This window comes from Colossoma macropomum, unplaced genomic scaffold (genome assembly GCF_904425465.1).
Source record: "Colossoma macropomum unplaced genomic scaffold, Colossoma_macropomum, whole genome shotgun sequence".
Taxonomy (NCBI): Eukaryota; Metazoa; Chordata; class Actinopteri; order Characiformes; family Serrasalmidae; genus Colossoma; species Colossoma macropomum.
In genome coordinates this window covers 222,501-244,860 of record NW_023495965.1, presented here as the reverse complement: position 1 = coordinate 244,860, position 22,360 = coordinate 222,501, and the positions used below count along the sequence as shown (strand labels likewise).

Genomic DNA, 22,360 nt, shown 5'->3' with positions numbered 1-22,360 from the left:
TGCTGCCCACTGCTTATAATTCAACATCCCTGTGGTCCTGGGTGGGATCTGGTCCTAGGAGCCATTATTAAACACTACAGGCTGAAGGGATGGAGGCAGTTAAGCCCGTTTAATAACAACGCAACATGATGTTTATTGTGTGGGCTGTGAAAGTTCACATGACAAATTATGACCGTTATGGTTTTTAATGCCATCAATGCGTTTTCCTGGTTTGTCCCTACCGGCTCTCCATAGTGTTGCAGCCTGCATGTGCTGTATGTTACGCCTTTCTAGCCCTCGCACTCAAATACAGCTTTTACATGGCTTTTAAAGTGAGATACTGCGTAAAATCTGAACGTTATTAAGAAGCAAAATGTTATTACTTTAACCTTTTTATTAAATTATGGCAGACTGAGGTGGTAAACAAGCCTCCAAGGCCAAAACGCTAATGTCATTAATAGTGTATGGAGCTTATCGGTGTGAACAGCCAGGTTTTTATGCCTCACGCATTTATTCAGTGCTAGCCATGTTAGCATTTTTGGCCTTAGCATCGTTAGCATTATTTAATCACAGCAAATTCAGTGATTGTGATTTTTAAAGCCAAAGAAGCCAACCTAGCTAGTGATGGATGGAAGCTACCGAGGCGCACAAGCCTTTTACCTTTCGTTCACTGCTAGCTGGGTTAGCGTTTTTAGCCATCTTGTCTTAAAATCACAAATATTACATACATTAGCTCGATTGTAGATCATTTTACATGCCAAGGTATCATTTTTTTGTGTGTACAGTTCTTTTATTGTAGCTCTACCACAATAAAAGTCATGTTGAGCTAGAAACGCTAACGTGGCTAGCAATGAATAAAAGCTAGGCTAGCTGTTCAAACTCTTTTTTGCACCTTGGTAATTTTCATCCATTATCTGCCGATAAATTTTATATTTTTTAAAGCCAAAAATGCCAAATTAAGCATTGCAGCAAATAATGATGGAGGTTACCGAAGCACAAAAACTGCTAGCTGTTAGCTGCTAGCGTCATTCACTGCTAGCTATGTTGGTGTTTCTGGCTCAACATGACTTTTGTGGTAGAGCCGTAATAAAAGAACTGCGCACTGTAAAAAAAATGGCATCTTGGCATGTAAAATGATGTGAAATCTAGTTAATATATGTAATATTTCTTATTTAGAGATTGATTTAAGTCGATTATAAGATTATTGAAACTTATTTCTAGATTTTTTTCAACTTGTGTTGTGATTTAAGGAAGTCAGATTGTCTCAATATTTTGGCAGATGATTTTGCTCGTTTTCAAAAATATTTCGTACAACAACGAGTGAGAAAATTTCAAAAACAATTTCAGTTGCCAAAACAAGATGATATTGTAGCTCCAATTAGAAATATTGTCCATTATCTCTTAAATCAATAAAATATGAAAATTAAAAGTGAATAAAAGTCCTTTTCATGCTTATTTTTACAGATTTCCAAAGCTCTTGTCCCGCAGTGTTAGTATGAGTGTCCCGTATCAGAGCTGTCAGAGTTTAAATGGCAGTTCGGAGTGAAAAGCGCTCGCTAAGCCTTTCTTTAGCGCTCGCTACATTGTGAGTGCGATTACAGGGGAAAATGTGGGTTTTGATGGAGAAATAAATGGAGGGCCATAAAGCTGAAAGCCGTCCTGATTTAAGGGGGACATCAGCAGAGGACAGATCCTCACGTCCCGCAGCGCCTCAGGCGTTCCGTTTCAGCATCAAATTAGCCTGTTAGCTCTAGCAGTTAGCGCCGGTCTCCTTCACAGCGGCGGCTTTAATGGCGTTTGGCTGCGCACACTGTTTGAGGGAAATCTCAACGATCTGTGTGGACGGGGGGTGTTTTAAAATATGACATCATCACCAGAGCGGCGAGGCGGGAAATGGGTGCCGTTCGGAATGACAGCGGTCGTATTTATGGCTCCTCAGACGCTGATCGGGACGTTCCGTAAAGTACATCGTTGACTTTAGTGAAGATGGAAGAAAGTTTATTCTCTTAAAGGGGCACTTTGGCCAAAGCTGACAAAGTAACCATGGCTACGTGTTCTGTAAACACGCCTACTCGCCTCCTACGGCGATGCTGAACGGCGTCTGGAGGGAGATTTTCCGTTTTGAAGACGGGAAAAACCCCCATCTGATGATGCAGCTTGAAGGTGGGAGGTTTGATAGGCTACACATGTTTACTACATCAGTGGCTATGCTAGCATTCAGAATTTCCTTATCGCTGCAAGGGGGACTCCCATTGGTTGTATGATGTATTTGACCAATGCATGCTGGGTATTGTAGTGTGGGAACACTGATGGAGGTGAATTCTGTTAAAGCTAGTGAGGCTGTGGGACGCAAAGGCGTGCAGCAAAACATAACGCAAAAAACATATTAAATGCTAGTTTTAGCTTTTGGACCTGAATCTGGGTTAATTTAACCCTTAAAGGTCTCAGTCATAGCTGATACCAGCAAAGTCATGCTGTACTTTTGTGTTAATTATTTCTGACTCTTAGTTCATTGAAACAAGTATATTAATTGTGTGGAATTGTGTGGGAGCCCACGACTAAGGAATATCAGCACTAGCCATGGAAACACTCTGGGCCGGATTCATAAATCTCGTCACGGTAAATAAGAGCTATTCATAAAATCACTGTAGCGATAATAACATGGTGGCATTTTCATCAGTGTTCTAGACAAGAGCCAATCACAATCCACATGCAAATGAGCTCATACATATTAAAGATTTCCCAAGTGAAGCTACAATTGGCTGTCCAAAGAAACAAAACCAAAGAAACAAAAAAAAGCAAATTTTTCATAAGTTCTTATGTTAACTTTTGTTTGGTAAAAATGCTTTTAACTTTTAATCAAGAATCAAAACTTCATCAAAAAATGCTGTTCAAAAAAAATTATTCGTATATAAAAACGTAATTACAGCATCCTTAAATTCTTTTATGTGTACACTCTTAGAAAATTAGGTTCTTCAAGGGTTCTTTAGTAAAGAAAATGGTTCTATATTGAACCATGTACACTCAAAGAACTGGTTGCATGATTAAAGGGTGCTTTGCATCATGAAAGGGTTCTTAAGACTGTTGGAAAATGTGCTGTAGAAAAAAGGTTCTATATAGAACCGTCTACAGCACATTCGTGCACAAGAACCCTTAAAGAACCATATATTTTTTAAGTGTGTAGGAATTATATTTCAGCATGTAGGATTTTATTCATCGGTAAGAATTCAAGCCTTTTTTCCAATTTATTATAATTGAAGTAACAATTTTTACAAATATGAATTAAAATTTAACATCTTTTTTTTCTCACACAGTTAAAAAATAAATTGACATGATGAAATTTTCATTATTATCGCAGGCCATTTTAGCTTTTTTTCAGATTTTTCTCGATCTCAGAATTCAGTTTTGACAAAAATACAATTTTAACTAGTAAACATTAAGTCAAATTCCTGAAATCGATATTAATTATTATTGATATCAGGAACTTTGCACATGTGAAAATTAAAATTGCACTAGTAAATATTACATTTTGAATTTTGTTTTTACTAAAAAAATGATTTTACCCAGTAAAAATTTCATTTTCACATTGAATTTCTTTGTAAAATCCTTTGCAAAGTAAAAATTGGTATGAAAAGTTAAAACCGCTTGCAGTGAAATCAATTTGAGCATGTAATTAGAATCTCACCATGTCAAACTACTCTTCACTTATTTGAATTCCAAGCTCAACCTGTTTTCCACACATAGGAGGGGGATTCGCCAAACACACTGCAGGAAGAAGAGGCTGTTTTGAGTTCAGTGTCCGTCTGAAATCCTGCAGGAGTGACTCTCCTTCCTCCCTGTGTCCTCCTAGAGGAGCAGTTAGAAAGTTTACAGGAAAAACTACCGTCAGAGTAGTTCAGGCGTTAGCAGCAGTCACGACAGCGGGTCAGGTTTTATCGTCGATCTCTTTCAAACAATCAACGGCTAATTTGATAGCTGTGCTCAAATGCCATCTACATAAGTTTATTTAGGTAATGAACTGACCATAAATAAATCTGCAGCTTCTACTGTATGAAAACAGAGCAGAAGCAGCTCTCGCGATGCTCTCTTCACGTCCAGTGTAGAGTGCTGAGTGCTTCCGGCTCACTTCCAGCTCCCTGCGTCGCTCCTGGTGTGAAATCAGCTTTACCGCCACGCTGCTCGCTCTTACTGTCACGGTTAATCTGGAGGTGAGTTTATGAATCAGGCCCGGTGAGTGAAGTCAGCTGTGTGGGTTTCTCTGTTTGTGTGCGGTAAAGCAGTGCTGTGTATTTTGCGGTTTGTCCCCCCCGCAGCGCCCTGCGATCCCCCCGACGCTCTGCAGATTAATGAGGGTGAGGAAGGTGATGATGATTCTGTCTGTAATCCGTTTCAGCCAAAAGCCTCTGACTTTAACTTCACCTTCCAAACACTCGGCACGGCTCCGCTAGCGCTAATGAACCTCTCCATCACTCGCCCGGCGCACGGCTCGCTCGCAGCCGTACATACAGACTCGTAGAGAACCAGACGCGAACAGAACCGCACACACGTGGTTATTTATTATGAGACCTGTCAAAGATTTAAATAATAATAATAAGCTTGTCTTAATTGTTCAGGTTTGATGCGAAAGAAAGATCTGAGTGAACACCGTGTCCAGTCTACATCATTCAGGGAGAGCAGCAGTGTCTGCACGTTCCAGCCAATTAGTGCATAATTAATACATCATATATACATTTTATTGAGTTTTTATAATGTCATACAATCATACATAGTCAATAACTGTGTCTGTGCATGTATATGTCAGTGTATATATATATATACAATGAGTGTATATATCATATATATCACATATGCAGTCAATACATTTATATACAATGCATATATTGAGTCATGTAATTAAGTTATTATTGCATTAATGTTTAGTCATATTAATTACAACAATGACAAAATAATCCTGTGTTCCTCTCTCTCTCTCTCTCTCTCTCTCTCTCTCTCTCTCTCTCTCTCTCTCAGGTGTCTAATGATGGTGCTGTGGTCAGTAACGTGAAGGTGCTGACGCTGTATGATGGTGTTTGTCAGCAGTGTGTAGCGTCTCCTTCTGGACTCTGTCAGTTAAAGGTAATAACCGTACGTCCAAGACCAGAACCCTCTTCTAGTCGGACATAGAGCTGAACAAATAATCGTCGTTGTATCTGAACAATTGCAGTTTTAATTTCAGGTTACACTGTTCAACGTCGTCTAAACGAGATTTAATAATTAATGATAATTAACCCTGTAACACTAACTCCAGCAACTCCTGAACTGGCACTACAAGCCTCTTTTTATTTATTCTAGGTGGTTGCTAGGGTGTTGCTAGGTGGTTACTATAGTATTTTAGGTGGTTGCTAGGATGTTGCTAGGTGGTTACTATAGTATTTTAGGTGGTTGCTAGGATGTTGCTAGGTGGTTACTATAGTATTTTAGGTGGTTGCTAGGGTTTGGATTGGTGTTTTTCTTTGGTATCTCAAGTGGTCGCTATAGTGTTGCTAGGTTGCTACTATGGTATACCAAGGGGCTCCTAGAGTGCTGCTAACTGGTTGTTAAGGTATCCCAGGTGGTTGCTAAGGTGTTGTTAAGCGGTTGCTATGGTATACCCAGTGGTTCCTAGAGTGCTGCTAACTGGTTGTTAAGGTATCCCAGGTGGTTGCTAAGGTGTTGTTAAGCGGTTGCTATGGTATACCCAGTGGTTCCTAGGGTGCTGCTAAGTGGTTGTTAAGGTATCCCAGGTGGTTGCTAAGGTGTGGTTAAGCAGTTGCCATGGTATACCATGTGGCTCCTAGGGTGCTTCTAAGATGTTGCTATGGTATTCCAGATGATTGCTAAGATGTTGCTGCCTGCTGGCTAAGGGGTCCCAGATGGTTGTTAGGGTGTTGCTGCGAGGTTGCTATGGTACCCCAGGTGGTTTCTGTCCATCTTTCCACTGTGAGAAGACGACTCAGCGCTGTGGGTCTGAAAGGATGTGTAGCTGATCAAGAAGAACCTCACTGAGAAAAGGAGACGGACACATCAAACAAAGAAGCTGAACAATGGACTGACCACCCCAGAGTCCAGACCTCAACACCACTGAATGTGTTTGATTACTTCAGAAAATGATCAACCAGCTTCTAAGACTGAACTTTGGAGGTGTGTCTGCAGATTCTTTGAGGAGCTGAAAGTGAGTCTCCTGAAAAGAGTGGAAGCTGGAATAAAGGGAAAGAGTGACTGACTGAACACTGAACAGCTGGATTAGATTTAGCTGTTGAGGCTTCTGTGGAACAAAGGAAATAAACGAATGGTGGTCTCTGACTTTGCTGTTTGTGTGAAGCGAAGGCCTTTTCAGGAAGCAGCAGTGTGGGGGGGGCAGGGGGAGCTGGGTTGACAGAGGAACATGTTCTTCTGGAGTTCAGATCGGTGTGAATGAGGAAAACAGAGCAGAACATCATTCATAACGCCACACCTGAGAACAACAAACTCCTGCTGTGACCTCCTACCATCCCTCAACCTCTCTCTGTCTTTATCTCTACATCTCTCTCTCTCTCTCTCTCTCTCTCTCTCTCTCTCTCTCTCTGCTTGCTGGTATTTCTCTCTTATGCTTTATTGTGGTTTTCCTCTGGACACACTCATCTTCCCCATACTAGATTTTACAACCCCAGTTCCAAAAAAGGTGGGACAGTATGCAAAATGCTAATAAAAACAGAAAGAAATAAAACTATTTAATGTTTTACCTTATTTATCTTAACAATTTCATTGTTTTTTTGTTTTTTTTTTTACACTCATTCTGACATTAATGCATAAAAATCAATTAATTAATCCAAAAAATTGAAACAGGAGGACTTTAAGACTCAGGACATTGTTAAATGTTCAGAAAACACTTTAAAAGAGGTGATACAATCATGCTTGGATATAAAAGGAGCATCCAAGCAAGGCCGAGTCCTCTATGGTTGAGGCCACTTTGACAAAAATGCAAAGAATCCAACAGTTTGAAAATAACATTCCTCAGCGAGTGACTGAAAGGATTTCAGGTATTTCACCCCTACAGAGCATAATAGCATCAACAGGATTCAGGAAATCCAGAAAAATCTCTGTGCAAAAATGAAAAAGGCTGGAAACCACAAATGTATATCCATGACCTGCAAACCTTCAGATAGCACTGCATTTAAAACGAGCATGTTTCTGTATTGAGATCATCACATGGGCTCAGGATTATTTTGACAAACTGTCATCAATAAGCACTGTTCATATCTGCATCCACAAATGCATGTTAAGACTGTGCTCTGCACAGCGGAAGTCATATATCAACAACATCCAGAAACGCCACCGACTTCTCTGGGCTCGAGCTCATCTGAAATGGACTGATGCTCAGTGGAAACATGTATTGTGGTCTGACGAGTCAACCTTTCAGATTACTTATAGAAATAGTGGATGTTGTGTTATCTGGGCCAAAGAACCATCCAGATTGTTACCAGCATAAAGTTCAAAATCCAGCATCTGTCTTGGTGCATATTGGTGGCCCATGGCAGAGATATAATGAACATACATGCCTTTGTCAGGGACGTTCATGCTTATTTCAACATGACAACGTCAAGAATCCTTTTATACGTGTTTTAACAGCATGGCTGCGTAATCATAGAAAATATATGGTTTATGAAGCACAAAATGCAACAATGAATATGGTTGCGCAGCTAAAGACTTATATAACTCAAGAATGGCAAAAAATTTAACTTTCAATACTAGATCAGTTTGTTTCTTCAGTCCTTAAACGTTTACGAAGTGCTGTTTAAAGGAAAGGTGATATAACACAGTGATAAACATGCTACTGTCCCAACTTTTTTGCAGTCTTCATATTTGAAAAAACATATATTTAGAAAAACAATCAACCTCTTAAAATCTCAGTTTTAATAGATACTAAGGATTATTATTCAGTAACTACAGGGACTTCAGTGCAAACTGGCTGAGCTATTCTTATGTTAGAGAAGTGTGTAATAAAAACTGGCCTTTTAAGGTGTTAAGTCAAGTATGTGCTGTGTCAAAAACTAAAAGTGGTAAATTTTGGTATTTAACGCTCCACTATGTAAGATTTGGGGAATTGGAGACCTCTCTGGTAGAAATGTGTAATTACGCGCAGAACATTTAGTAGTACAGTGGGTTGTTCTTTGGCCCCCTTAACCACATGGATGAATCTGATGACTGAAAGAGAACTCGGAGAGAACTCAGTGTAAACTTGATCACATCTTCATCAGTATGATGTTGATTTTTAGATAATTTGAGGCTGAAACATCGAGCCGGACCTTCTTTTTGAGTCTGTGTGTGACGTTAATATGTAAAAACAACTTGTTTGCTTTTCTTGCAAGGATCTGTTTTTGACCCCGAGGCTTTTCAAAAGACATTAACATGTACTTCAAGAATTTTTCCACTTTTTGATCTCTCGATCTCTCTCTCTCTCTCTCTCTCTCTCTCTCTCTCTCTCTCTCTCTCTCTCTCTCAGGACAGGACATGTAACATAGAGGGGATGTGTTTCTCGGACGGAGATGTTAGCCCGTCCAGCCCGTGTCTCCTGTGTAACTCCTCAGCATCCAGATACACCTGGACTATTAATCAAGGTGAAACTCACTCAGCCTGCACTCAGTTATTCATCTGCCTGTTTGTCAAAACACATTCATCAATAAAACAGCATGTTCATAATACTTCAACCAGAATCTGAACAAAGAGTCACTTCGTTAGTGAATTATGACCCAAAGAAATGATGACCTAACAGGCTGTGTGCTGTATTTTCCTGTTTCGCTCATTGAACAAGATATTCTACCATATTAGAGGATCCATGTCATGGAAAAATTAATTTTCCTTGCTTTTTTAATTAATTAAATGGTCGCATGCAGTTTGTAAACTTTGTGGCAAAAGAGTATCATTTACTCAGTCCATACAGTTCAAATATGGAAACTAAGCTGCAAAACCAGCCCATTTTCCATTTTTTGAATGTGCTGTTCTTATATAGGGATCGGCAACCCAAATATTAAGAAGAGAAGCCATTTTGTCAACAAAAATCGAACCACCTCTGGAGGCACAACATTTTATGTCCATTTTATTGAAGTAACGTTTTACCATCTTGGCTGTAAATATGTCTCAGTATGTGCTGATGTACTAGTGTGAACTAAAAAATATAATATAAACAAAAACTTTGCTCTGGTTTAATCTTTAGTTCAGCTACAGCTGCTTTTCTCGCATCTCCAGCAGGAAACTTTTCCTCAAAAGTGGAACAGTTTCTTGTAAAATGTCTCTCATTGCTCGACTTTTTACGAGGCTGAAGTCGCTTCTCATTCACCAGCTTCTTGTCCGAATTTTTCCTTTCCACCTTAAATGGTGACTAAGGTGCCAGAATGTAACTGCTGCACCATTTAAGGTGGAACGGGAGAATTCGAACAAGAAGCTGGCGAATGAGAAACTTCAGCCTCGTGACTTTTTAGTGTTTGTCAGTTTCTCGTTGCAGATTAAACATATCGGGAAACCAGCTGGAGTGATTATAAACACAAATAAGTCCATTCATCTCTAAATTATCGATGTTCGTCTTAAATCTCTCTCTTTGCCGTTTCGTTAGTTACTAGCTAGGCGAGACTGTTGTCTGTGTTGCTATGGTGACCAGCAGCCTGCGCTGATCTTCAGGGTTAAAGGGTGAATCAGCAGTTCTACATTAACTCCAGAGTTTAAGACCATTTATTGTTAAACTGTGTTGAACGATCAGCAGAGCTTTATTTTACTGTAAAGCAGGATTATTTTATTTTTACCTACAAATCTGATTCAGCTGTGGAGCCACAACAGGGCAGTAAAAGAGCCGCAGGTTGCCGACCGCTGGTATAAATAAATGATGGCTATTTTTGGTGCATAGACTTGCACAAATATTATGGGGGGAAAATAAAGTACTAAAATGCCACCACAGACAGCAGAGATACATTAAATCATTTAAATTCATCTCAGCACTTGCTTCAATTACAGCCTGTGAGACGGCGCTAATCAGATTAGCCATGGTTAGCTAAACCTACTCTCAGGAACTGCAGACCGCCGGTTTGGTCAGGAAATGGCAATCACCTTAAAGAGTGTCAGGTTGTGAAGCTGAATTTTCCCATTCCACCTTAAATGGTGCTGCAGTTACAGTCTGACGCCTCAGGCACCATTTAAGGTGGAACAGGAAATTTTGAACAAGCAGCTGGAGAATGAGAAGCGACTTCAGCCTCGTAAGAAATCAAATGCTGAGAGACATTTTACAAGAAACTGTTCTACTTTAGAAAAGTTTCCTGCTGGAGATGCGAGAAAAGCAGCTGTAGCTGAGCTGAAGCTTAAACCAGAGCAAAGTAAGTCTGAGTTTTCGTTTATATTATATTTTTATTGTATATTAGTTCATCAGCACAGACTGAGACAGATTTACAGCCAAGATGGTAAAATGGACATAAAATATTGTGGCTCCTGAGGTGGTTTGATTTTTGTTGAAAGGACAAAATGGCTCTTCTTAACATTTGGGCTGCTCATTTATACATTTTCCAACTTCATTTTGTAATTTTGAGACTGATATATGTAAATGAGCTCTGTTCTGATTGGCTACTTTGTATTCAAAAAGTCCAGGCGGAAACAAACTGAATATGTATTTGTATGAAAGTGAATGAGTTGGTTTTTTGTGACATCACAAACATGGCGATTTCAAAACGGGCCTGGACTGTATGGAGTGGGGTGTGAGCCACACATTCTGACAGCGTTTACATACTACCTTAAATTCTTTTATTACAAATGAAACAGAAATCAGTTTTCCATGGTATGCGCCCTTTAAACAGGCTCTCTTTGTTACTGTGCCTTTAAGATTAATATATGTAAATGAGCTCTTTCTGATTAGTTACTTTGTATTCAAAAAGGTGGACCCTCCCCCTAAAGCTTCAGAATGAGTGGGCAGGGCTAAAGTAGGTTGTAGGTTGAATTTGTGGATTATAAGTAAATTAGATGTTTTTGTGACATCACAAAAACAATGAATTCAAAACGGGCTGTTTTTGCAGATGGGACTGTACAGACAGGGGGATGAGCGGTATGTTTACATACTACATAAGTCTTAGAGAGATAAATTGCATGACATGGGCCCTTTAATATCTGCCAAATACAAGGTTTTATGGGTTTAGTAGGATAAGGATGTTATAAGATGCTTATAAGCATGTTATTTAGTAAATTATGCTGTGACTTAGTGTTATTATAATTATTATTTTGGTTTATCGTGATACTGTATTGTGTTTGATCACTCAGAGGAGAACACTGTGATGTGAATTTCAGTTTTTCCCGCCCTCCCCTTCTCCTGCTCATCCTCCTCTCCTCCTCTCCAGCGAACCGTCCTCCCTCCTTCCTCCCCCCGAGGGACAACCTGCAGACGTTTCTTGGGGAGAAGTTTGTGTTCCAGCTGACTGCGGCGGACCCCGAGGGCTCGGCCCTGCTGTTTCAGCTCCAGGCCGGACCCCTGGGGGCCTCGCTCAGCCCGGCAGGCTTACTGACCTGGAGCGTCGACTCAGAGACCACCCACACCTTCATCTTCACCATCACAGACGAGTGTGACGCTCAGAGCATGCACACTGTACAGGTGAGAGAGAGATAGAGAGCAAAGTGATGGGGAGAGAGAAAGAGAGGGGAGAGGGGGAGAGGGAGAGGGGGAAAGATAAAATGAAAAGAGAGAGAAAGAAAGAAAGAAAGAGGAGACAGGGAAAGATAGACAATAAAAAGAGAGGGAGAGAGAGAGAGAATGAGGAGATAGAGAGGAAAAAGAAAAAATGAGGAGATACAGAGAAAGAGACAGAAGAAGCAAGAATGAGAGAGAGGAGAGAGGGAGAGAGAATGAAAAGAGGGAGTGAAAGAAGAAGCGAGAAAGAGAGAATGGAGAGTAAGAGAGAGAGGGAGGAGAGAAAATAAGGAGAGAGAGAATGAAAAGAGAGGGAGAGAGAGAAGAAGCAAGAAAGAGAGAGAATGGAGAGAGTGTGAAGAGAGAAAGAGAGAACAAAGAGAGAGAGAGAGAGACAGAAAGAGACTTAGAGAAGAGAGAGAGAGAGACAAGATAAAGAGAGAGAGAGATAGAGAGAGAGACATAGAAACAGAGAGAGAGAGAGAGAGAGAGCAAAGAGATAGGGAGAGGAAGAGGGAGAGGAAGAGAGAGTGGAAGAGAGGGAGAGGAAGAGAGAGTGGAAGAGAGGGAGAGAGAGAAAGAGAGGGGGAGAGAGGGAGAAGGGGAAAGATAAAATAAAAAGAGAGAGAGAGAATGAAAAGAGGGAGAGAAAGAGAAACAGAATGAGAAGAGACAGAGAGGAAGAGAGGAGAGAAAAAGAGAGAGAGTGAAAAGAGAGGGAGAGAGAAATAAGAAGCAAGAAAGAGATAGAATGAAGAGAGAGTGAAGAGAGAAAGAGAGAACAAGGAGAGAGAGAGAGAGAGAAAGAGACTTAGAGAGAGAGAGAGAGAGAGAGAGAGAGAGAGGTACTGGTATCAGTATATGTTCTTATAGAGATCCAGTTCTGTGATGCAGTAAAATCCTCATTACTGTAAACAGTCGTTACAGTGAGGGCTGTGAACAGGAGCTACGGTACGTTAGTGAGTGGACAGTCCACTCAGCTCAGCTCAGTCCAGTTTCTTGTGTGCAGACCTGCAGCTCTACAGTCAGTGACCTTCCTCAGACCCCTCAGGTCTCTGAAACTCCTCCTCCTCTCGCAGATCCGCTCGGCCGTGTTTGTTCGCCCGCTCGGTCTTATGTATTGTGAACGTTCCTCTCGTCGTGATGTGGAGCTTTGATGTGGAGCTGAGCGGCTCTCAGAAACGCAGACACGTTCCTCTGATAACAAACAGCTGCTTCTGCCTCCTGGAGCACATTAAACCCCCCCCGCCGTCTCGGATCATCACAGCAGGCCTCGCTCGAGTCACTCCTCGACTCTCCACCTCTCAGAGCTCTTCTGATCTCACAGTGAACTCACACCAATGATCCTCAGACACACCTGCCTTCTCTGAGGGGCTGACGCTCTGAGCTAACGGCTGCTGTCGGCTATTCATGGTGACATAATCGTGTGCGGGGAGAGACACTTTCTGAGCAACCGTAAAATTAGCTAGCACTAAAGTTATGAACAGCAATGTAGAATAGAATTCAGAACCATTAGCCAACTGTTTTGCACACAGAGGAATTAGACCTCCGCATGTTACCCATCCGTGCAGTGAAACACCACATACACACTAGTGAACACACACACTAGGGGGCAGTGAGCACACTTGCCCAGAGTGGTGGGCAGCCCTATCCATGGCACCCGGGGAGCAGTTGGGGGTTAGGTGTCTTGCTCAAGGGCACTTCAGTCACGCACTGTCGGCTCAGGGGATCAAACCGGCGACCTTCCGGTCACTGGGCTGATTCCCTAACCTCCAGCCCACGACTGCCCACGATGAGTTAGCTAGGGCTATGTAGGAGCTAGCTAGACGTTATGAATAGTAAGTTAAAATAATTAGATAGCTAATTCTAATTATTATTTTATTATCTAATTATTAAAGTTCCCCTTAAAAATGTAATTTTTTTTTATTAATATTTTTGGTCACACTTTCTATGAATGTCACCTTTGTAAGCATCTATAAACACATTCATAACATGTTATAATGCATTCATGAGGCATTATAAACATGGATATAAATATTTATAAAAATGCATTATACATTATAGCCATGCTTATTATGCATTATGAATTGTTAACATAATACATTATAAGTACTGATCATAACAAATTATAAGAGCTCATAAGTCGTATTAGTCCGCTCTAAGTAAAGTGAAGCGTACTGTACTAAAGCCTCCTCCAGTGTTCAGAGTGAGGCTTCAAGTTGAAGTATTTACTGAAGGATTTACTGAAACACTAAAACATTCACAGTAAAGCACATTACAGGCTTCAAATGTCAGAGTTTAAACTAGAGCTGCCATCAGTGTTTTACCCAATGTGGGAAAGGTAATGTTCACCACCGTTAGCTTGGTATTTGTCTTTACTTTACGCTCTCCAAGCTGGGACTGACTTCTTTGGCACTGACAGTATAACATGTTATCAACACTACTTATAATGCATTATATTAACAATTCATAATGTATAATAAACATGGCTATAAAGTGTAATCCAGTGTAATTCATTTTTATAAATGTTTATAATCATGTTTATAATGAAGGCGTTATAACATGTTATAAATGTGTTTATAGACGCTTACAAACGTGACATTCATAGAAAGTGTTACCATATTTTTTTTTCCTTTGTAATAATGTTTTGATGAACAGATATACAGGAATCAAAAGCAAAACAGTCAAACAGGTTTAACATTTTCTAAATTTTAGGAATTTCTTACTTCATCTAAACCTCAATTTACTTTATTTACTTCGGTTTGTCTAAATCTGTATCTAAATCCAAATGTAATCTTTAAATTTATTGAACTGAAAGTGAATCTAAACTAAAATCTTGAAGTCTAAATCAAAGTCTTAATTCAAATCAAATCTAAATCCATCACTACATCTATGTCTAAATCCAAATTCAAATCCAAATCTAAATGTTTAGCTAAGTTATCAGAGGCCAGATAAAACAAATAAGATGAGTAAGACAGGTGAATCTGTAAAATAGCTAGGCTAGTGCTAACATTAACTCAGTTATCAATAGCAAGGCAGGAGCCAGCTAGCTATTATTTTTACCTTGCTACTGATAATGTAGCTAATATTAGATTATGTATCCTAATTATTAATTAACTTAACCTAATTATAACCTAATAATTAGATTAGGTTAAGACGGGTGAGATTGTCAAATTAGCTAGGCAAGTGCTAATGTTAGCTAAGTTATCAATAACAAGGTAGAAATGGTAGCTATAGCTAATATCTAGCTATTGATAACTACAGCACAAATATAGCCATTTTATTTGCTATCCAGAACCACCAGTCAGCTATTTTTACCTTACTGTTGATTTAGTAAACATTAGCACTAGCTTAGCTAATTTGATGGCCTTGCCAGTTGTTCTTTTAGGTATGATTTGAAGGTAGCTTAGCTACCTAAACTCGTCTCAGTCATAGCTAAAATAACAAAACTGGCGCCTAACTAGCATTAGCAAGTTACCTAAAGAAAAAATGATAAAGCTAGTTGATGCTAGCACTTTTAATGCTAACACTAGCCTTTTTTCAGATGCATTACTCTTGTCTGCACTATAAAAAGACCAAATAATAATAATAATAATTGATAATAATGTACCAGATTGACTTTACAGTACATCTTTTTAATGTGTTAATACTGTCATCTTACCTTTATACATTACGCGTTTGAACGGACGCTCTTATTCGTACGTTTTAGTCCATCAACCGAGAACTGAGGTTTGCTTCTTTAAATTTACACCAGAGCTGTGAGGCTAATGTAGCTAACAAGTAATGGAGGCTGCTACCCCACCAATTAGCATCATGGCTGCATAAGTCATTGAGATGTAAACTAATTATAGAGAAAATCTATTTACAGTGGTGGTGATGGGAACCAGGGGTCGCCATGGCTACAACACAAATATAGACATTTTATTTACTATCCAGAACCACCAGTGAACCTACACGAGTCTTCTGAGTTTATATGAATGTTGATGATGGAAAATAGTGGAAAATCTGAAATAATAAGTTTTCTTTGGGGACTATTTTGCCTCACAGCGCCCTGCATGTATCCCTCCACCATGAATGGAGTTTAAGTTCTCAAAACTGTCATAAAACAGTGTCTCAGTCATCAGGCAGTGAATTCATAACCATTTCATGTAGGAACTTTCTGTGAGGGAGCTTTTAGAGGTGGACGTCTGGTTCCTATCACCACCACTGTGAACAGTTCTGACTCTGTAAGTCTCTGTGGTGAGGACGGTCCACCACCTGGTCAGCAGTGATGTTCTTGATGTTCTTCACTCCTCAGGCTGATAGGAAACAGCTGCTTCTGCCTCCCGGAGCGAATTAAACCCCCTCCGTGTCTCGCAGCATCACTGCAGGCTGTGAATGCGTCACCTCGCTCTAATTACCTCCAGCTAGCGTTAGCTTATCCCCTTCATCCGTAATCAGCTCGGCGCTAGACCACCGCTAATGAGCTAGCGCAGCTGTTTGGAGCTGCTGCATCTCTAATGAGCTGAAGCAGCTTTAAAAAACGTGAAGAACCTCATCAGAGGAGATCCGGGAGGTGAATCCGAGCGATTAGCGGCAGCAGGTCGGCCGGTTTACTCGAGTGATGCTGGACGCGGGTTAAAGAGGCTCTTCAGGCAATTTGAGGAACAAAAATAGAAAAATAAATAAATTAAAAAAAGGTGTAAACATGCTCTGCAAAGTTTTTCAAATTAGTAATGTGAGCTCAAGCACTTCTAGGAACTTTTATTACTTTGTGTCTCTTCTGATTTTAAAGTTTTTACAATTTAATGAATGAAAACAGACTTGTGGAGGCAGTTCTAGGAACTTTCTTAATGACAATCATTATGTTACAACTTTACAATTGATTGTTTTTATTAGTAATTGTTTTGATAAACAGATAAACAGGACACAAAAACAAAACAAAACAAAAAAATAAATAAAAAGACAAACAGGTTTAACATTTTCTAAATTTTAGAAATTTTTACTTCATCCAAATCTCACTTTACTTCCTTTGTCTAAATCTATATCTAAACCCAAATCTAGATTTAAATTTATTGAACTGAAATTGATCTAAATTCAAATCTTTGTGTAAGAATATCAAAGTCTTAATTCAAACCAAATCTGAATCTAAATCCATTACTACATCTAAGACTAAATCTAAGTCCAAATCTAAATGCAAATCCAAATTTTAATCTAAATCCAAGTCTAGATCCAAGTCCACATCTTCATCCAAATGCAATTTCAAAAACAAATCTAAAAACAAATCCAAATCTAATTCTTACTCCAAATGCAAATCTATATATAAAACCAAATCTTTACGCAAATATAAATCTAAATCCAAGTCTGAATCCAAATCTTTATCCAAATGTAAATCTAAATCCAAGTCTGAATTCAAATCTTTATCCAAAAGTCTTAATTTAAATCAAATCTGAATCTAAATCCATTGCTACATCTAAGTCTAAATCCAAATTTAAATCCAAATCTAAATGCAAATCCAAATTTTAATCCAAATCCAAGTCTAAATCCAAATCTTTATCCAAATGTAAATCTAAATCTAATTTAAAGCGTAAATCCAAATCCAAATCTTTATCCATATGTAAATCTAAAACCAAATTTAAATCCAAATTCAGATTTAAATCTTAATCCAAATCAAATCTAAATCTCAATCTAAATTCAAAACCAAATCCGAATCTTTAGCTATATCTAAATCTAAATTCAAACCCAAATCAAAATGGAAATGGAAATCTAAACTAAATCCAAATATTAATCCAAATCCAAATCCAGATCTGTATCTAAATCTGAATGTAAATCTAAAGTTGTCTCTGTGTGTGTCAGGTGGGTGTGAGACCCTGCGGGTGTGTGAACGGCGGTACGTGTGTGACCAACGTGGACCGTCCGGCAGGCAGCGGCGAGTACCTGTGCGTGTGCCCTCCTGGTTTCCGTGGTGACGTGTGTCAGGAGGAGACAGACTTCTGCAGGTCGAAGCCCGTGTGGAGCCGGAATCTGTGTGAATGCAGACAAAGGGTTCCAGTGCCAGTGTCCCTCCGGACTGAGAGGTATGGTAACCGCATTAATAACAATAATATTAATAATAATAATTGTAATCATTATTATTATTATTATTAAGGACAAATTGTTTCCAATAAAGTGGCCAGTGAGTGGAAGTACGCCTTTTACACTTTCACTTGTTGAAGTACTATTTCTCCCATCATGCACTTTCTTGTAGAGCACACAAGGTTTAGTTCGCTGTGACCTTCTAGACCTTTCAGCGTGAAGTGGGCCATTGCTTTGGTATCCCACGTGGTTGCTAAGATTTTGTCTGGCTGTTGCTATGGTATCCCAGGTGGTTGCTAGGCTGTTGTTAGGCCATTGCTGTGTTATCCCAGATGACTGCTAGGGTGTTGCTAGGCTGTTGCTGTGATACCCCAGGTCAGTACTAAGCTGTTGCTTGACAATTGCTGTGGTATCCCAGGTGGTTGCTAGGGTGTTCCTAGATCATTGCTGTGTTATCCCAGGTCAGTACTAAGCTGTTGCTTGACCATTGCTGTGGTATCCCAGGTGGTTGCTAGAACGTTGCTAGGCCATTGCTATGTTATCCCAGGTGGTTGCTAGGGTGTTGCTAGGCCGTTGCTGTGACATCCCAGGTCAGTACTAAGCTGTTGCTTGACCATTGCTGAGGTTTCCCAGGTGGTTGCTAGAATGTTGCTAGGTTATTGCTGTGGTATTCTAGGTGGCTTGATTTTAATGTATTATAATAGAATATGTTACTGAATAAGGCGGCACGGTGGCGCAGTGGGTAGCGCTGTCGCCTCACAGCAAGAAGGGCCTGGGTTCGATTCCCGGCCGGGTGACCAGGGTCGTTTCTGTGTGGAGTTTGCCTGTTCTCCCCGTGTCTGCGTGGGTTTCCTCCGGGTACTCCGGTTTCCTCCCACAGTCCAAAGACATGCAGTCAGGCTAATTGGACATGCTGAATTGCCCCTAGGTGTGAGTGGTGTGTGGATGTATATGTCTGTTTGTCTGCCCTGCGATGGACTGGCGACCTGTCCAGGGTGTATCCTGCCTTCCGCCCGATGACAGCTGGGATAGGCTCCAGCACCCCACCGCGACCCAGAAGAATAAGCGGTTTAGATGATGGATGGATGGATGGATGTTACTGAATACGTTTAGTACAGTGTATTCAATATTGTGTATATATAGTGTGTTTCTCCCATCATGCACTTTCTTGTAGATCGCACAAAGTTTAGTTTAGGAATCTTTGGTCATGTCAATCACTGGAAAATCACTGTGACCTTCCAGACCTTTGAGTGTGAAGTGGGTCAGTGCAGCTGCTGTGATTTACTGTTTGTTTTGTGCTGCAGATTTATTGTTATGAAGACGACTGGTGTGAGTTTAATAATGCAGCTCGGTGGGGGTCGGACTCCACGGCTTCTTGCTCTGTTATTTCAGTGCTTCAATCATGCAGCCCTTGTTTTTCCCCATGAAAGAAAAACACTGCAGCATTTTCGAGGGCTCTGATGCTGTTTTCCATTCTGAGTGACTGACGTGGCGAACCACCCGTCTCTGCACTGTGTTTTCAGAGTTTTATGAAAGAGAAAGCTCGAGAAAGCTGCGAGATAACAACAACAATGATAAAATAAAAATAAAACACGCGAGGCGTGAGCGCTTTGCTCTGGGCAGCCTCAGATAAAAGCCAGCTCGCAGTGCTGGAGGCGGATTTTCGGCTGGGATGGTCTGAACTGCTGTTGTAGTCTTGCTCTGCACGTTAGTCCTCGGAGTCCTACTTCGTTCAAGAAGATGATCACTCTCAGACGACTCATTTAAAGTTGTATTTAAAATGTAAAAAATTTGCACTGGAGGCTAATTATAATGCGCCGTTCACATGTTGATGGTAGACGAACAACAGCAAGCGAATTCCATTGTTTTCAGTGGAGCTGCAATGGAAAATTCTGCCACCACAAGCGACAACAGTCCATCAAGAGTTCGATCTTCTCAACTTTTGCCTCCGACCGCAGCGGTGGAATAAACCACCAACGCAAACATGTGAACGTAGCATAAGGTTCCCTATAAAGAATATTAAGATTTATGCATTAAGAGGGGGATGCACTGAAACTTTGACCACCAAAAATTTTTGGCTGAAAATGGTCAAAAGTTGCACTTTCAGTTTCTCAGCTGAATTTAAAAAAAGGCAGAAAATTTTGGATGAAAAAAGGAAAAAGATGACATACATGAATACAAAACAAAGGAGTGTTAAATGGGCTCAGTAAATGAAAAATAATCTGAACTTGAAAGAGAACGTTTGGGAATGAACTTTATACTGGCTTGACAAAGTCCTCTCTGTGCTTTCCCAGGTGGTTGCTAAGGTGTTGCTAGGTCATTGCTGTGCTTTCCCAGGTGGCTGCTAGGGTGTTGCTGGGCCATTGCTATACTATCCCAGGTGGTTGCTAGGTTGTTATCATGGTATCCCAGATGATTATTAAGGTGTTGGGTTGTTGCTGTGAAATCCTAGGTGGTTGCTAAGGTGTTGTTGGCCATTTTTGTTTTATCCCAGGTTGTTGCTAGGATGTTGCTAGGTCATTGCTATGTTAGCCCAGGCTGTTACTGAGCTGATGCTGGGTCATTGCTATGCTATCTCAGGTGGTTACTAAGGTGTTGCTAGGCCGTTGTCATGGTATCCCAGATGGTTGCTAGGTTGTTGCTAGGCTGTTGCTGTGATATCTCAGGTTAGTACTAAGCTGTTGCTTTACCAGTGCTATGGTATCTCAGGTGATTGCTATGGTGTTTCATGGCCATTGTTATGGCATTTAAGGTGGTTGTTAAGGTGTTACTAGACCATCTGCGTGGTATGCCAGGTGTTTGCCTGGGTTGTCATGGCTTTTGCAAGGAGGTACAAACGGTACAAAAAAAACATAGAATAATGATTGTAATAGTAAGAAGAAGGTAATGTAGAATACTCAGTTGGCTTGATGATGAAAATGAGGAGTAGTGATTTTTTAGTAAAAACATTGTTTCCTTTGTGCTGGTCAACACAGACACATTCAAACTGTTTGATCAGCAGACCAACAGTAACTCAAAAACTCAAACAATTTCAGACCAACGTGTTAGCCGGCATTGTCCACCACCTTACTGAGCTCTGCTAAAGCCTGAGTAGACTGATAAATCAATGTGATCGGTTATTAATCTCAGTGTTACTGAGCTCTGCTAAAGCCTGATTAGACTGATAAATCAATGTGATCGATTATTAATCTCAGTGTTACTGAGCTCTGCTAAAGCCTGAGTAGACTGATAAATCAATGTGATCGGTTATTAATCTCAATGTTACTGAGCTCTGCTAAAGCCTGAGTAGACTGATAAATCAATGTGATCGATTATTAATCTCAGTGTTACTGAGCTCTGCTAAAGCCTGATTAGACTGATAAATCAATGTGATCGGTTATTAATCTCAGTGTTACTGAGCTCTGCTAAAGCCTGATTAGACTGATAAATCAATGTGATCGGTTATTAATCTCAGTGTTACTGAGCTCCTGAATACATTTAGTACAGTGTACTCAGTAGGGGTGGGGGGGTCTCGATTCTTAGATGCATCGTGATGCGGACGTGGACGATTCTGAATCGATTCACAAATTTCAAAAATCGATGTATGTAAATATTTAATTAATAACGTAATGTTGACAGAACGCAGAAGTGCCACGCCCGGACAGGTTGTACACGTCCCATCTAGAAGATATTTTACTGACACAGCGGTTTTCCCCCCCTCTCTACCACGAGACCACATCCGAAGTTACAATATCATATATAAAAGAAAACAAGAAGGACAGCTGTAATATGTGCTGCGTGGACGTCCATTACCACAGGATCTTATTTCACTGTAACAGCACATTTTATCACAGATGAGCGGCAGCAGCGTCTCGTGTGCTCTAAACAGCAGTGAATGAGAGCCTTCTAGTTCTCTTACCACATCACTGCCATTTGATTTATTAATTATTAATATTAAGATATTGGAAGTAAATTCATTATGGATCATTACAAATACTTTGCTTTAAAACTACCAAGTCCTCACACAGAGAGAAAATAGGAATCCTGTATAGGAAAAAAAAGATGCATCGATAATCGTTTTATAATCGCATCGCAGCCTCTGAATTATAATCGAATCGAATCGTGAGGTGCCCAGAGATTCCCACCCCTAGTATTCAGTATTCAGTCATCACTACTTTTTTAAAATTTATTTGCCCGACCCTGATTATAGTGCAGTAAGTATAGTGCATACAAGTTACTGTCATATAGTGTCATTTTTTAGCATTTCAATACATTCTTAATCCACAATATTTGCTAATTAAATGCTCGAGTCAAGGCAAAATATATTTACATAGCGCTTTTTGCAACAGGCCTTGTCCCAGCTGCGCTAGGTTGGGATGTGAAAGTGCCGCAGGGCTGTTGTTTTCCTCAGACTGGTGTGAGTGGGTGGGTCGGGGGGGGCTTTGCTGTGGTTTGGAGCTGCAGCTGGTTTAGACATTTCACACACTGTCCTTGACTCACTCTCAGAGGAGAGGAGCTCCCCGAAAAGACTAACAAACAGATACATCCCCCAGAACTAGCTGCTAGTGCACAGCTCTGAACACAGAGTGACGGCGCGGCTCGCCGGGCACAGCTCCAGCTTATGAATACATAACAATCACCTCGTGCATCGTTAAAGGTTCTGTGTCTCCTCGAGCGCTTTGCTCCACTCGTTTT

The 22,360-nt window shown here is 40.4% G+C and overlaps 1 protein-coding gene across 1 annotated transcript in view; it reads left to right on the top strand.

The window, feature by feature from the left end:
* Positions 1 to 22,360, top strand: part of si:ch211-246m6.5 (von Willebrand factor D and EGF domain-containing protein) — a 118,044-nt gene that overhangs the window by 69,487 nt on the left and 26,197 nt on the right. The window contains 5 exon segments of the mRNA XM_036564294.1: positions 4,990 to 5,094; positions 8,480 to 8,594; positions 11,346 to 11,596; positions 17,468 to 17,614; positions 17,616 to 17,688. Coding sequence (XP_036420187.1) covers positions 4,990 to 5,094; positions 8,480 to 8,594; positions 11,346 to 11,596; positions 17,468 to 17,614; positions 17,616 to 17,688 — 691 coding nt within the window.